The sequence below is a fragment of the Anguilla rostrata genome, chromosome 4, assembly GCF_018555375.3.
Source record: "Anguilla rostrata isolate EN2019 chromosome 4, ASM1855537v3, whole genome shotgun sequence".
NCBI classification, from domain to species: Eukaryota; Metazoa; Chordata; class Actinopteri; order Anguilliformes; family Anguillidae; genus Anguilla; species Anguilla rostrata.
Window position 1 is genome coordinate 14290315 of NC_057936.1, and position 15803 is coordinate 14306117.

The 15803-nt window shown below is 49.0% G+C and overlaps 1 protein-coding gene across 2 annotated transcripts in view; it reads right to left on the reverse strand.

Moving 5' to 3' along the window:
• Positions 1-15803, reverse strand: part of LOC135252582 (CYFIP-related Rac1 interactor B) — a 63627-nt gene that overhangs the window by 11923 nt on the left and 35901 nt on the right. For both annotated transcript variants that reach the window (XM_064330826.1, XM_064330825.1), the window contains exons 4-6: positions 5448-5530; positions 2380-2501; positions 1813-1918 (exon numbers count right to left, since the gene is read on the reverse strand). In XM_064330826.1, the coding sequence (XP_064186896.1) occupies positions 1813-1918; positions 2380-2501; positions 5448-5520 (301 nt within the window). In that variant the 5' untranslated portion in view covers positions 5521-5530. The remainder of the gene's footprint in view (positions 1-1812; positions 1919-2379; positions 2502-5447; positions 5531-15803) is intronic.

A 15803-nucleotide genomic window follows, 5' to 3' on the forward strand; every position in this document is an offset into this window, starting at 1 on the left:
TATACAGAAATGGCATAAAATGACATTATGAATTAATGTCAACATCCTACCTAATGGTATTATATACAGAGCAGCTGCAAAGCGTAATATTTCAGGAAAATGAAAAGTATTTGTTCTTTTGTTGAGCGCAAGCAAGCTTTCTTGCTTTAATGGGACCGTGTTATTTCTCTGGATGGACCTGTTGTTAAAATGTCTTTTTATCGTGAATGCAGCACATTAAACATGCGTTCCTAAGAGGCAGAAATAAAAATCCCTCACTCACTGTTCATCCTTGTATTCGGAGCACAAATCACACGCAATTGTGAGGATTCAGCGTACTGCATCTCTCGTCCTGAACTGGCATAATATTACGGCGCATTGCAATGCATGCACCAGGCATCATTGTCAATCTGAAAGAAGCACCTTTGGGCTCAGAAAAGGGCGTACAAATCCAACGGCAAGCAAGCAAGCTAAATGGACGTTTTGCTGCCTGCAAATGTACAGAAAACCCACCTGTGGTGATGCTACATAGTCAACGGTTTGCTTAGCATGCACTCCCTGCTCATTGTCATTAGAACTACTGAGACATTCAAGTGAACCAGTTCCTGTATTTTATCGGCTTGAGTTTGTTCCTGCGCTCCAGGAAAAACCAAATGAACTGACCTGATGCACGGAGCCTAAAAGCAGGTGACTGTGAGCGTACATCACGTTTAGAGGCGGTTTTCCTGTGCCAACTTGTAGAAATATTTAGGAAATATGAATATTTTACCATGTGGCACAATAATGTGACAAATTTTAAATAGCGGTGCTTGTGTCAAAGCATGACTCATGATTTGCACCACTTGTACAATGTGTACCTTTTTTGGGCACAAAAGTAGAAATAACTCAAAAGCACAAATACATTTTTCCTCTCCTCACATACAGCTGACATTTTGTTGACACTCTACCCACTGATGACATCATTCTGACATTTTGGTAGAACTGCATCGTCCTGCCCGTGTACACAGAGCAATCTTCCAAAGAGGGAAGAGCTAAGAACCAGACAAGTACAGCACGTTCTACAACGGTCCTTCAAATATGAATGAGAACGGGAGGGGAATCGGAGGTCACCGTATTACGTGTTCCGAAAAGCAAGAGGTATCTACAATAACAAAACAAACACAAACTTACAGCAAACAAAAAATATGTTATTAAGATCCCTAATAATCGGATTTGTTCAAAGTGGGAGTCAGACAGAAGTATGGCCGATTACTGGAAACAGTCAGTGGGCTAGCAAGGAGCGCATCAGGCATTAAACATTCTGAAGACCCTCCCCCCATGCCCCCCCCAACCCCCATGCCCACCCCCCAGCGCCCCTCCCCCCATGCCATGTTAGTGCAGCAGAGTGGAAACGCAAGGAAAGAAGTGACCTACTTTGTTACGTAACCAGTTGTGGCGGGACGGCGAATGTTTTGTTAGTCCGCTCGTTTTTTTTCGCCATTAAGAGGATTACAGAGAAGGGCCAGTCGTCCGTGAGGTGGGCTGAGGCTGTTGACCTCAGCCTGGGTCAATCTCTCCAGCTTCACCCGGCTTCCCCTTCCGCTACAATGAGGGCTGCTTACAAACGTGAGCAGCAGGGCTGGGGGTAGTGCAAGGCGAGCGTCCAGCCTAATTAAAGTGTGTGTGTGTGTGTGTGTGCGTGAGTCATCCACGCACGCCGCCGTGTGTGGAAAAGGAGGATTGGCACCACCCTCATGCCGGTGGCTGTGCGCCTAACGAGGGCGAGGCCTCAGAGGAAGGCCGCGTTTTCGAGCGCGCCGAGGCCGGCTATCGGGCCGGACGGCGGGAACGTACCGAGCCTCTGGGAGAACTCGTAGAACTTCTTCAGCTTCCCCACGAGCGGCACCACCGCGCCCCACGCCTTCTCCTGCAGGCCCTCGTCGTTGGGGTTCTGGATCGCCTGGCGAGGGGAGGGGCACGTCAGGGATGCCGCGCAAACGCGCGGGCGCGACTCGCGGGCACTTCCTGCGTCGCACTTCCACGTCTATTTTTCGCGTGACGGTGACTCACAGACTGAGAAACGTAAGCTGGCAGATTTATATTTGTCCTTTGCACATCTCTTGTTTAAGACCAATTTAATTGGCAGAATTCAACAGGGCCCTTTTCCTTCCGTCACGTGTAGCCCAAATGTGCGTTCAGAAAAAAAAATCAAGTAGTAAGTAACAAAGACTTCATTTATATTCCCTTTTAACTGACATATAGAGAAAAATAAACAGTAACAGTAAATGGATCTACATTCAACTCTCAGTATAAAACAGCCATAAAGCATAGGTCTCCATCATCAACTCTTCAGTGGCCAAAATATAGATGTATGTTGGTATTCGCCAGACAAAATGGCGGAGGTGCTTTTTGGGTCAGTACCTCTCGGATCTCCTCTCCTGCTCCCTTGTAGTCCTGCAGGTCGTCCAGGATCCCCCGGGCGTCCTTCAGCACCACGTTCACCTGGTCCCACACCTCCCGCTCTGGCTCCGTGGGCTGTGCGTCTAGAGGTGGGCAAACACCCGTTAAAACGGGCTCCGCTCCGCGGGTCCAGCGCGCTATTTACATGCTACGTACGGCTATGGCCGCGGTTAGCCGCAGCTAGCCATTCCACTCTCCGTTACTGCTTTTTTATCCCCGTGACCCGCTAGCAGGCTACACGTGTAGGTAAGTGTGGTAATACTGGGCTCTCTGTGGTGTCAAGGTGTGCTCGAGCGAAATATCGAGATGGAGTGTGTGTGTGTGTGTGTGTGCGAAGGTGCTGAGTAGCTGGGTAAACAGAGTTAGGCTATATTCCGCACACGGCAGTCATAAATACTCGAGGAGAGGAGAAATAAGTCTCCCGGTGCTCGTTGAGCCGTTGCTCGTGTGGTGGTCTCCATTAGCCAGCGCGGAAACTCTGACCCTCCGTCCTTTTGAGAAAGATCTGTGCTAGTCCGTGCCTGGCTTCTACCTCTCAGGCTGCTGATTTAAATCCAATTTCAAAGGCAGTTTAACATTTTCCGGCTTGATTGAGTGCTCAGTTTGTTTAATGAAATGAGGGGATTTAAGCGGTGAGGATTGCAAAGGGGTCTTTGATGCCTTTGCTCGGAAGAAGACTTTGTTGAATCACAAAGATTAGGAAAGGGTATATTAAAGGTGGCCGTGCATTGCGATTCAAGTCCCTCCGTGATTCATGATATGCCAGATTGCGTGGGGCCGTCGAGAAATGGAGTGTTATGTCTGCGTTCGCTCCCGTCTCTCACTCATGAAAAACGCAGCCGTGTGGAATAGGGGGCAGATCTACATCTACAGGCCGTGGCATATTTTTCAGGATCAACTAATGCCCCCTGCCACCCACTCTGAAAATTCTCTGAGCCCTTTCCTGGATGCAGCTGCTGCTCGGGCGTATGCGGCGGGCCCCGAGTAGACTGACTGCGTGGCCGATGTGTGAAGGTGCAGCTCTCTCAGTGAGCTCTGTCAGTGAGCTCTCTCAATGAGTTCTTTCAGTGAGCTCTTTCAGTGAGCTCTCTCAACGAGTTCTCTCAGTGAGCTCTCTCAGTGAGTTCTTTCAGTGAGCTCTCTCAGTGAGTTCTTTCAGTGAGCTCTCTCAGTGAGTTCTTTCAGTGAGCTCTCTCAGTGAGCTCTCTCAATGAGTTCTCTCAGTGAGCTCTCTCAATGAGTTCTTTCAGTGAGCTCTCTCAGTGAGTTCTTTCAGTGAGCTCTCTCAGTGAGTTCTCTCAGTGAGCTCTCTCAGTGAGCTCTCTCAATGAGTTTTCTCAGTGAGCTCTCTCAGTGAGTTCTCTCAGTGAGCTCTCTCAGTGAGCACTATCAGCGCTATTCCAGACGAGCCCCGACGCCTCCCCAGAGAGAGCGGGGAGGATCTCGGCTACCGCTGTGCGCAGTCCAGCTGGCCGCTGGGCAATGTACCGTGTGTGTGTGTGTGTGTGTGTGTGTGTGTGAGAGAGAGAGAGAGTGCATGTGTGCGTGTGGGCTTCTGGAGTGTGCATGTGTGCGTGCATCTGCATGTGTGTGTGTTGTCCTTTGGTGAGTGCGTACATGTGTGTGTGTGCATGCCTGCGTGTGCGCATGTGTATGAGCGCGCGTGTGTGTGTGCATGGGTGTTAAGTCTAGTCATCTTATTATACGGCTATATAAAGGAGATGATCTGAAGGTGATTTATGTGGCACATTTTCTAATCCATCCAGGAATCAGGGGAGCATGGATGTATAGGTGTGCATGTGTGTGTGTGTGTGTGCATGTGCACATATGCTTCAGTCTGTCTGATTTGATGTTATATACCATTTTCAGCTGTGGGGGTGTACATCCTTGTTAATGTTTGTATGTGCATGTGCATGTCTTGGCTGAGTATTATAATTATTATTAATAATAATAATAATAATAATAATAATAAACTTCCAGTTTAAACAGGGAAGCACTTAAGGCTGAGCAGATGTGCAAATATCTCAAAGGAACGGTACTCTAATACATAAGCGTGCATATAAATTTGGAATAATTTACAAGCCTTATTAAAAATTCACCACACATGGCAGTATCTAAGCGCAACCGGGAAGGCTGCCCAAGTATTAGAGCACTTCTGAGAACGTACGGATAATCGCAATTATACATGATGTTATTCTGCAATTTGGATTCACCAGTTTGTCATGGCGAGTACATTTATCTAATATTATTGTCCAGCTGTGAACAAGCATTCCAGCTAAGATCATTTGAAGCGTTGCTTACACTGAGGAGACAGAATATAGTAAATGTTTCACATTTTTCCTGAATGATTAAATGGGTATTGAATAAAGGAAATGTAAATCCACACAGGACAATGTGCTACGTGCTGAGGAACCTTTCTTTTACTCCATTGCGTCAAACTCTTTTCTTCTAAATGTTAAAACTATCATGTCGATACCAGAAAACCATTTTGAGCCAGCATTTCAGGAAACGGGGTACTGCATGTAATTTTCCAATACACGCCAAACAGAGTGCATTGTCTATACATGGAACCTAGTGTATTGTTTTGTGAAGCGTACTTCCATTACACGGTGTTTGTTACCCATACTCTCTAAATGCTAACATTGAACCAATCACATATCCTATTTTCCACATGAAGCATTGAGTGACAAGAAATCATACCAGTCAGAATATTCAGTGTTCAAGGGCTTTGGGGGGGGTTGGGTGGACCAAAGAGGGGGTGTAGGAGGATTTAGAAGCTCGCATAATTCCAGCAATATTCCCAAAAACCCAATCATTCTAACAGGGCCACCACACAAACAGCACAATCAGGTTGTCAGATTTTCAGGCAAACCATGGAAGAGTTAACAGATATGCTCAGCTAAAGGATGGTGGCTCAAAGGATGCTGTGAGTCAGACTGGGGGGGTTAGACTGGCTGGCTCGGGGGGGGGGCATGTGTGGTTTGGGGAGGCCAGAGAAAAGAAGTAATAAAAAAAAACATAAATCTTACTTTCAAAATCAAGGAAAAAGTTGGGTCCCTGCTCAAGGTCTGTACAAGTCAAAACTTTTAGAAGGTTCCCCATATTAAGGTACCTGTGAAGAGAAGGGAGAGAAACAGAATTGAGGTTCAATACAAATTCACACGAAACGAAGAACATTAAGCCCTGATTGTGCGTCAGGGGACGAAGCCAGAGACCAGCGGGAGAGCCGGGTCAAGAGAAAGAGGGGAGGGGAGGGAAGAGAGAGGAATCCGGCGACCCCCTCCCCCTCCCCCGCTGTTTCCGGCTCCGCGCCCCCGCGTCCGCGTCGGGGCCCGTATCAGCGCCCGCCAACCAGGCCCAGCCCAGATGCGTAAACTGCAGGCGCGGTGTGGTTTTCCTGTCGGGGGCCCGGCTCGACAGATGTCCTCAACGTCTCAGCCCATCTCGAGGGCCCCAACCGACCCCCCCCCACCCACCCCACCCCCCCCACCCACCCAGATTCACAGCGGTGGCTGCTTTACTGGAATCCCACTCCCTTTCTTAAGAAATCCAACTGAGCGTGGCTTTTTTCGGCTTTACGTTTCTCAATTCCCAGCTGATAACCTTTTTTTTTTTTTTTTGTAAATCTAGCGCAAAAAAAAAAAAATGCTCGCGCGCAAACCCGCCCGCCGCCAAAGTTTAATTAGCGGCTCGGGTCCACTGCTCCCGTTCGCGAGAGCGGCCGCCGCCCAGGCCTCCAGGGCAACTGGTCGGGCCGTGACGAATGAGGCAAGGCTGGGAGCCTTCTCTCGCCGTGGTCAGCTCTAAAGCCTACAGGTCTCCCGGCCCTGATTGATAATCTATGGGAGCAAAACGGATAGCAGAAAAATACGAGGCGAAACTAGTAAGGGGGTTTAGCCGCGGGGTAACCGAGCTACCAATCAGGTTCGCGGGCAGGAAACTTCAGGTGCTTTATCTCCTTCGCCTAAAAATACCCGACCTACAAACGCGATCCTCTGCAGGTGACCCGGCCTCAACTTTTTCTTCGGCTTTTGAATCTTTTCTCCAGCTTGAATCTTGAATCTCTCTCCAGCCGAGATATTTTGAAGCCCGCGGACTCTTCCGCGCGCGGAGCCGAGCCGCGTGAGAAGGCCGTGAAGCCTCTCGCCTGGCAAGCCTCATCACGGGGCATTTATTTATATGGGTATTTACACTGAAGAATAAAGCACCTTGTTGAAGAGTACGATTATCCTAAAATAACTCAAACCTGCAAACGCGTGTTTGCAGGCCCACTCCCGCCACTCTTCCAGCCCGTCGCCTCGCTGCAAATTTCTGATTTTCAGAGCATTTCAGCGGTGCTGCTCCTTCGCGTGTGAGGACGGAAACGGAAACTCTCTCCAGGCGCAGCGCAGTAAAAAAAAAAAAGAAGACGCAGCGTTCCCCACGCGTGTCTTTGGGCTCTAGTGTACCGCCGGAGAAACGCGGAACAACCGAGGGTACCTCACCCTCATTAAGGCCAATGGCTGTTTTCTGACAGGGCGTTATTCCACTTGATTTACAAACACGCCCGGCCCCAGGATTGATTGCTCAGCCTACTTCTGAGCCCTTTTCGGGAAAAGACATGAGAGCCTCAGCACACATCAAGCTGAAAAACATTCTCCACGACGGACAATTAGAAATATTGAAATTTCTGCCTCAAAGACAAATGAAGCCATTGATCTGATTTAAACATACTAACAACGAATTAACCGCTCATAATTATGGATTGTCACGCAGATGACAGTTTTAGCGCTAGCCTTTTTCTCCCGGGGTGTCTGGGACATCCCCGGGGGCTACTTTGAATTGGCTTAATTATGTAATTGTCTGATATTTATTGTTTAATTAATTCAAAGCATATTAATTTATTCATTACTTTCATAACATGCTGTTCAATGTTTAACAACTTATCGCACTCCCAAGAGCAATTTCAACATTCACCAAAGACAGGACACATAAGGTACAATGAGTTATACCCTTTATGATCAATAACTGCTCAGCGTGACTTTGAATGGCACAACCTCATTCAGATTTGTTAGGTACTGGCATCAGGAACATGTCATATGATGTGGTGTTAGGAGGATACAGCCCATTGTATGTTTTGGAGGACGGAGTGTAGCACAGTGAATAAGGAACTGGGCTTGTAACCGAAAGATCGCAGGTTCGATTCCCGGGTAAGGACACTGCCGTTGTACCCTTGAGCAAGGTACTTAACCGAAATTGCTTCAGTATATATCCAGCTGTATAAATGGATACAATGTAAATGCTATGTAAAAGTTGTGTAAGTCGCTCTGGATAAGAGCGTCTGCTAAATGCCTGTAATGTAATGAATACTTACGTAACATTATAAGAACTACTGGGATGCTACTAAAATTTACACATTGTTTTTATTTATGTACTCAACTGTGATTTTACCATTTCTGGAGGAATTGTGACTGCCTCAATGCAAGACTGCCATCTATACAGTATTATATGCCAAAACATTCTTAACTTCACTTCATTAATTTATAAAAACAAGCGACTTAATTTCAGAAGCGAAAAGCAGATTACGCTTACCACTTGAAATAGCCTGCATATGCAAAATGATACTTTAGGATGTTACATAAACACAGAAACATGGGATAAATAAGCATGCATTTTTACTAGGAGTTTTATCGGAGGGATTGCGAATATTAAAAATGATTACACAAGGACACCACCGATTTCCCTCGTCAGATTACATTCCATCGCCTCCTACGGCAAAACCCTCCGTCCAATACGGAAAGAGCGCACGGATACGCATCGGATAAACATCCCATGCTGGCACAAACATACCCAGACCACCAATGCGTGTGAACCTGATAGCGTGAAGTACAGGAGGGGTGTTCTGCTTGGGGGAGGTGGGGGGGGTGTGGGTGGGGGTGCGGGCACATCTTATCTCTCATCAGGTGTAAGAGGTCTGGGAGGATCGCAGGCGCGGAGAACGAGCGAACGGGTTTTTACGATACCAGGAAAAACCTGAAACCCCGTTAAGGTGAGGAAGCGCTCTTTTAAGTTGGCGCCTCTCGCGGGGGGCCGCGGGGGCCGCTGCGGCGAGGAGCCGGGTGCTTATCTGGGGCTCTTCTTCATGGGAGAACGGGGCCCTCTCCGGCCGCAGCGCTATTCGCGGCCGCCCTCGGGAAGAGGAGGCTCTCTCTCTCTCGGAGCGGTGCGGCCGCAGTCAGGGGCACATCCACCTGGCGAGCGCCCAGCAGATGCCTATCTGCCCAAGATTCCCATGCGAAGACGCACCTGTGGTGGAGGTGCGCCGCGCCGCCGCGCGCTAGCTCGGGAAGCCGAATGACATCAACGGCAAAGGAGCGATTTTGAATCGGGTGGTAGCAAGCTAGAACACTGCAGCCTTCTGACGGGGGCTGTACACAAAGCCTTTTTAAATAGTAAACAAAACAGGTTTACATGAGTGGAGATATACTCAGTGGACACAGTTACAAGCCCATAGGTGCAGCAGCTTTCGTCAGACTGGACTTGGGGTGGGAATAAGTAAGCGCTGCTAACTGGGAAGCAGGCAAGGTACTTATTATGTTATAGCCATTAATTATTTTTTAAAAGACCCTCCCTCCCTGTTCGACGCCACGGAAAATTAGGGCATTATTTGATTGGTCAGAATTAGATTCACCGCACAAAAGACCAAACAGTTTTTACTTTGACATGCCTTGGATGCTCCCTAAGACAAATGTAAACCATTTAATATGTTTACACAACAGCATAAAAACTAGCACTGCAAATATACATATTCAAACATTAGGACTTTAAATACTATTTGCATAATGTCAGTTACTGCACTTTTTTAGTGACTCGAAACAATGTTTATATTAAAAATGCTCCAATGCATCATTTGCATCTTACAGTACATCTCATAAATATATCCCTTTGCTTTTCTGTCTGAATTCATTGTACAGTTTCCCAGTTGATCGTGTTTCAAAATCATGAGGACTTGCTCAAGCACACATTTCACAACTTCTGTGGTGTTCCGGTTCACTGGAACTGCCAAAGCGGTTACTACATGCATTTTGAATATTCTCAAACACGATAACCAAATTTAAAGTCCAACGGCCAAACTACTCAGCATCTTGTTTTTCTAACCATGGCTTTTGTTGATTGTTGAGCCACATTAATAGAGACAGCGCAGTTTCTGCTTTATGCACTGAACTTGAGCAGACCTAAAAATAGCCTGGCGGTACTGACCGAAGGACCAGACGAGGCCGGAAAAGGGGTCAGTCAAAGAATGACCTCTGACCCTGGCCGTGCCGATGGCTCCTCTAAGAGCAAGCGCCCTTTTTTTTCCTCCAGGATAGAGCTCGCTCAGCAGTAGGAAAGCTTCGAGAGTGGCGAACCTGCGCCATATGCGAGTCAGATATAGGTCACATTCCCATGTTATGTAATTCAAACTGACAAGCAGGACAGATAGCTTTGCTAGAGCGCTGTCTCGCTCTGGAACTGGTCTGCAGGGAGCGAGGCGCGTCGTACTGTGGGCGAGCACATTCAGGGTTCAGAGGCAGAGTACTCCATCTTTTACGATATTTACAGCATTTCCAGAAGATTCCGTTGACCTCCCAGCTTTACAATGACTGGTACAGAGCCACTCGGGGCTTTGCGGTCTGAAAGCAAGAAGGCACGCTTCAAAGAATCCTATAGAGCCACATTATGCCCTCAGAGCTTGTCCTGTGTGTACATTACCCGATTATTCTTCAGAATAGCCCGTTTAATGGCATTTTCACTTGGATCTATTTCCTAGGAAAATAGGAAGGGAAGCATTACTGGCAAAACAAAAAGACTGATATTTATGCAATCTGTCCATATGCACATTCTCTGGAAACATGAAGTTGCTGTACAAGCTGCTTTGGAGTTACCTGAAGTTTACTTTCTTGCTTTAAGACGATGAGCCCCAAAATGCCCCTAAACCAGTCACTGTAAAACCGAGTGGTCGTCAGAAACCTGCGTAAGTATCTAAAATATCCTTCACTGCACATAAAAACCGTCTGGGTCAATCAAAAAAAAATACAATAAAAGTGAAATAATATGAAAAAACCCCCAGGAAGTGAGCTATCCCTTTTTTTATCCCTGAGTGAGAGTATATCGTCTGTGAGATTCACTTGATAAGGAAAAATATCTATCTGGATGAAATAGACAGGCATATTTCTCAAAATGCAGTGAAGAAACAGCTGCTGATATAATTTGACATAATTGATATAAAACATGAATATTGTACAATACCAACGTTCAAAATATTGGCTTTAAGCGACATATAGTACTGAGAAAGCAAGCAAATTTCACCTGTGATTTAATGTTCCACAGCTACACCAAAATAGCTTTATCTAAATGCTTTCCCCTGGGCAAAAAGCAGATTCATTAGCAGATTCTAATTCCCTGTCCTCCGCCCTGCCCCGGGCATCCTAGATTCCAGGTGCACCTCGACACACATGCAACCTGCCACGCCCACACCCAGCGACACTTGACCACACTTGGCCAGAGGACTCCCCCCTTGAGAGAGCACAGCTGGCATCAGCTGGGAATGGGGTAGGGGACGGGGGGAAGGGGGGTGCTGTGGCCTGCAGCAGGTTAACTAACCGCTCCCCTCCCCCACACGCGGGGCGTCGCCGCGGCGGCGATCCGTCTATCAGCCGGTCGATCTGGGCCGCCGGTCGATCTGGGCCGCCGGCGAGGTGCTGACTGCAGAGCGCAGGAGGGCTGCGAGCTCGGCAGCAGGCGAGGCCAGCGCTTCCCTGGTCCTCTGCTGCCACCTCCCTGGCTGCTGCCGCCACAGAGGCGCTGGTCCAAGAGGCGTGGCCACTCCAGCTGTACGGGCAACCCCCCCCCTCCCCCCACCCCCCCCCTGCCTCCGACCTCCACCCACGACCCCCCCCAGACCTGTGAGCTTCATTCTAACGGCAACTCTAAGTCACTCAAAGGAGAGGGATTTGCCGCAATCTGATGCGGCGCCCTGCGCAGAAGCTCCGGTGTGTGGTTCCCCGATCAGGGCCGACCAGTTCAGCAATCAGCAGCTTACGCCATCGTAAGACCCGGGGAGGTTACACAGCGAGGGATTCACACGCTGACTTTCCTCAGCTGCTCTGTCAAATACTGACTGACCCAAAAAAACCGGCAGCATACAGTACCTGAGAGCCCTAATTACAGCCAGCCCTTTTTTAAATTACATGAAATAACTTCTGAAATATTTCATTCTATAAATATTTACCAGTGCCTCTATTAAATTTTCATATTACATTTTTGCTGAAATGCTTCTACTAAATCTATATACATACATTTACAATTTAAAAGCAGCTTTAAAAAATTTTTTTTTTTTACTTGGGTTATTTTTTGTTTTTCTACCCAGTTATTTTTTGCTTTTCCGCCCAGGGAGAGTAAAACCTATAACGGCATATAAAAAAAATAAAAAATAAAAAAAGGTAACAGCGGTGGATTCTGTCAGAGCGCGTGCAGTTACTGCCGCTGTGGCATGTATGCCATTAAAAAAAGGTGCATGTGCACGGTGGGGAACATTAAAGCACTGGCAGGGGAGGATGGGAACGAGGGCAGGAGAGGGGTAGCGGTTCTGTGGCAGGACACGCCCGGTTCAGGCCCCACGGCAGAAGCGGTTTGTTTTTGTTTGGCACCCCCGCGGTCCGTTCTCTGCGTTTGTTTCTGAGGCCGGGGGGGGGGAGAGAGAGAGAGAGAGAGCCGGATTCTACTACGAGCCGGCCGTGCCGCGCTCCCATTGGCTGAGGCCCGCTCCCCCCGGTCCTCCGCTGTATCCATGGAGTCAAAAAAAAAAAAAGAGAGCTGGTGCCAACTGAAAACAAACCGGCAGCCAATCGCAGGCCGGCTTCGGGGAGGAGAGGGCACGTAGTAGTGAGACTTTAAAGAGCGTGAATAAATGAATAGGAATAGAGTATTGCACCAAAAATGGGCTTCTGGAAGAAAAAAAAAACAGCCGGGAACACGAAATCTAAAAATAAAGTGTGCTCTGTGCAGAAAATGAAAATGATGGAAAAGGTCTGTCGATTTTTTCCTGCCTTTTTTGCTTGCATCCCAACATTTAATCATCTGGATACGATTTTTTTAAAAAATACCAATAATCACACAACAGCGTTGGCATTTAAGATAAACGTTTTAAAGGTTTGTTTTGACTTGAAAAATTAATGCTATGATTAAATCAATGTTCTAAATGGTAATCCGGACTCGATATTAAAGGAGATTCAACGGCATCGGTGGTAAAGGTTTCTGTGCCACGCCCACTTGACATTTCACTGCGAAGAAGCGTGAGGAGAGTGAGAGAGATTGGGGGGGGGGGGCGGGTGGTCCGAATAACCCACACAGGTGGCACACATTCACGCCCCTTTCCGTGACAGTCAAGCGGCCCGCAGCGTCAGGACGGCACGCCTTTCCAAAATATATATGATGCTGCGGTCCCTTATTTATCATAATGTGCTACGGCACGCAGACCCATGTGCCAGCTGCAGCTCTGTCGGAAACAGAGCTGGGCGGGGCTCTGTCGGGGAGCGGGCGGGGCTGAGAGGACGCTCAGACTCGGGGGCGGGCGGGTGGGCACAGCAGCCGGGATGGCAGCCGCGGAACGGGGCGGGCAGCTTTAAACTTGACCCAGTTTCCGCCGGCGACGCGCCACATCGCGTTAGCCCCCGCTCGACCGGCCGGGGGGGGCCCGCGGGGGGGGCGGCTTGACGGCGCCTCGTTCGGACAGGCGGAAAACGGGGGCGCGCTTCCCAAACCCGGGCTCCCTACGCGAACGTGTCCCCCCCCCCCCCCGCGCGATGCCCTTCTCCGGCCCCCTCGTCCCCAATCCCTCCTCAATCTACGCCGCCCTTAAGCGGACCAAGACGGGGCGCCGGTTCGGGCTGTCCGCCCCTTCGGAGGGGCGCGGCCGCCGTCTCCTGGCCGAGGGGGGCGCGGCCGATTCGGTCTGCGTTCGCTCGCTGCCTCCGCCCGCCTCTCCTCGGCCCTCCCCTCCCCCCACCGCCACTTCCAGCTAAACAGTAATAAATGCGTTCTTCATCCATTACGCAGAATTAGGGTGGAGATGCAGGTTATCCACAGTACAACAGCAACCCTGCGCTACAGTCAACAGCCGAGTCAGTCAAAGGGCTCATTTTCATTAATTACTATAGATTTCCTTTCAAGCAAATGTTCCACAAGCCTAAATTTCAGGTCCTTGATTACTCTTATTGACAGCATTGCATCGATAAAAAAGGAAAAACAACGACTGAATCAAGAAATCTGATTTTTAGAAGGGGTGTACTCTATTATTCACGCTTTACAATGAATGCTTGAATGCTTGAGTCCGTTTGATTAGCACTGCTAAGGACACCGGTACAGGGCAAAACGATGCTCTCACTGCTGATTCGCTTACACTGTGAGATACGTGTTAATTATACAGTGATATATGGGCCAATGCTGACTGGGTGGAGCGTATCGATCCACGCGAAAGCGCGCCTACAATCCAAATTTCCCCCGCTCTGTCTCCAGTCTGCCTGCAGTGGGAACCGGGAGGGATCACATGACCTTAGACGCGGCTCAAACGTGGTTTCTTTTCGCATTCCTTCCGTGAAACTTCCAAGCAACTACCAATCCCGACGCCCGTTCACATCAGAGCGCATCTAAAAAAAAAAATTTTTTTTTAAAGTTAAATCAAGGGCCCCATAAATTATTACTTCAGATGAGCTTGTGCTGATGGAGCAGAAACGTACTCCAGGAAGGCTCCTCGCAAGTGCGCCTCATTGCGGGGTTTGACCAGATCAATCCTGATGTTTGCGAAGACAGCCTAAAAAAAGAACAGCAATGGAGGGAGAGGGAAAGGGCTTCAGGAGAGAGAGAGAGAGACAGAGAGAGAGAGAGAGAGGAGAGAGAGAGAGAGAGAGAGGCACACTGAAAGGGAGAGAGAGAGAGAGAGAGAGAGAGAGAGAGAGAGAGAGAGACGGAGAAATGGAGGGAACGTTTCCAGGTCATGGAGAAGGCACGTTCTCCGTTAGCCCCTGAGCTGCAAGTCAGCGTTCTGCCTCGGTGGGCATCGTAAACCCTTTGGGCTCGGCAACCCCCCCGCCCCCCTTCCCATACCCCACATTCTAACAGCAGGAACAGCAAATCTCTCTCAGGGTGGGGGGGCTGTAACCTCGTACTCCACTCATCTCGTACTGTACTCTACTCCAGTGGAGATAATTCCCAAATAACGCCTCGGCTTTGTATTCTTCTCATTCTCCATGTCACTGTTATTTTAATCGATGGCCTTGCTGCTTGTGCTGTTCCTTGTCATTACTTATTAATGGTGGGACGTTAGAAAAAAAACCACTTATGAGTTTTGTATGGCCGCCTCCTGCTGTGAACCTTCATGTCCGCTTCACACAGGTCTGTCAGTAGATGACTGTGAGGATGATGGGTTAGATCCTGCCCTTATTAGCGCCTTAACGCAGCCTTAGCGCAGTGAAATCTGTACTGCGGTGCAGGCTTCCTAAACGCTCAGATGCTTGGGCACACTGTGACCGCAAGGGACAGTTTTGCCGCGACAGTTGCCGCGGCACCCCCCACCCCCCCCCTCTGGGATAACAGGGGCGTCGCCGCTGCGCCCGGGGCTTCCGGACGCGAGTGGCTCCGTTTGGCTGGCTGCGCCGAAACGCCGCGTAAAAGGTGACCTTTTCCTTCGCCGCTGATTCGCCAACGTCACCGCGTTCCAACCCTTCGCGCTCGGCCCAATCCAACGGAGCCGGAATATTCCGGAATAAATATAATCGTTCATCGTAGTCGAAGAAAATGTCTTTAAAGAAATAAACATTTTTTTTTAACTGTGTCATGACAAAATGGAGGCTGATTTACGAGCCACACTGAGCGTATGGCCACTTAGCCGGTTTGGGCAGGGCTTCGGACAGCGTGCTGTAGTGCGGTTAAAAACAAATTTTAAAAAAAGGAAAAAAAAGGGGAAATGACTTGCTGTCAGGCCATCTCTCAATTCGGAATGAGCGCGGCGCCCTCTGCAGGACGCAGTCGGGAGCACGGACGGCACGGCCGTCGGAGGCGCAGAGCCACGCCCCTGGCTCAGGGCTAGTCACTGCTGCAATTACCCGATCTATAAAATAACAAGCCCGGGGGCTGACGAAACGGTTCGGGAAGAAATACGTTACAGATAAATAAATGTTTTATACCTGAACGCAGACACGTCCGCGCCTGTTTACTGCCGCTGCTGATATTAATGCGGTCTGCCGGTTTAGGGCGCCGTAAAGCAAGCGCTGAGCGGGACCTGAGTACGGGGGTCTGTCGGCTGACAGGTGGGCTATAAGGCCCGGGGCACTGCACTGCTGGCTCAATCTGTTAACCCCCTGCTGCCA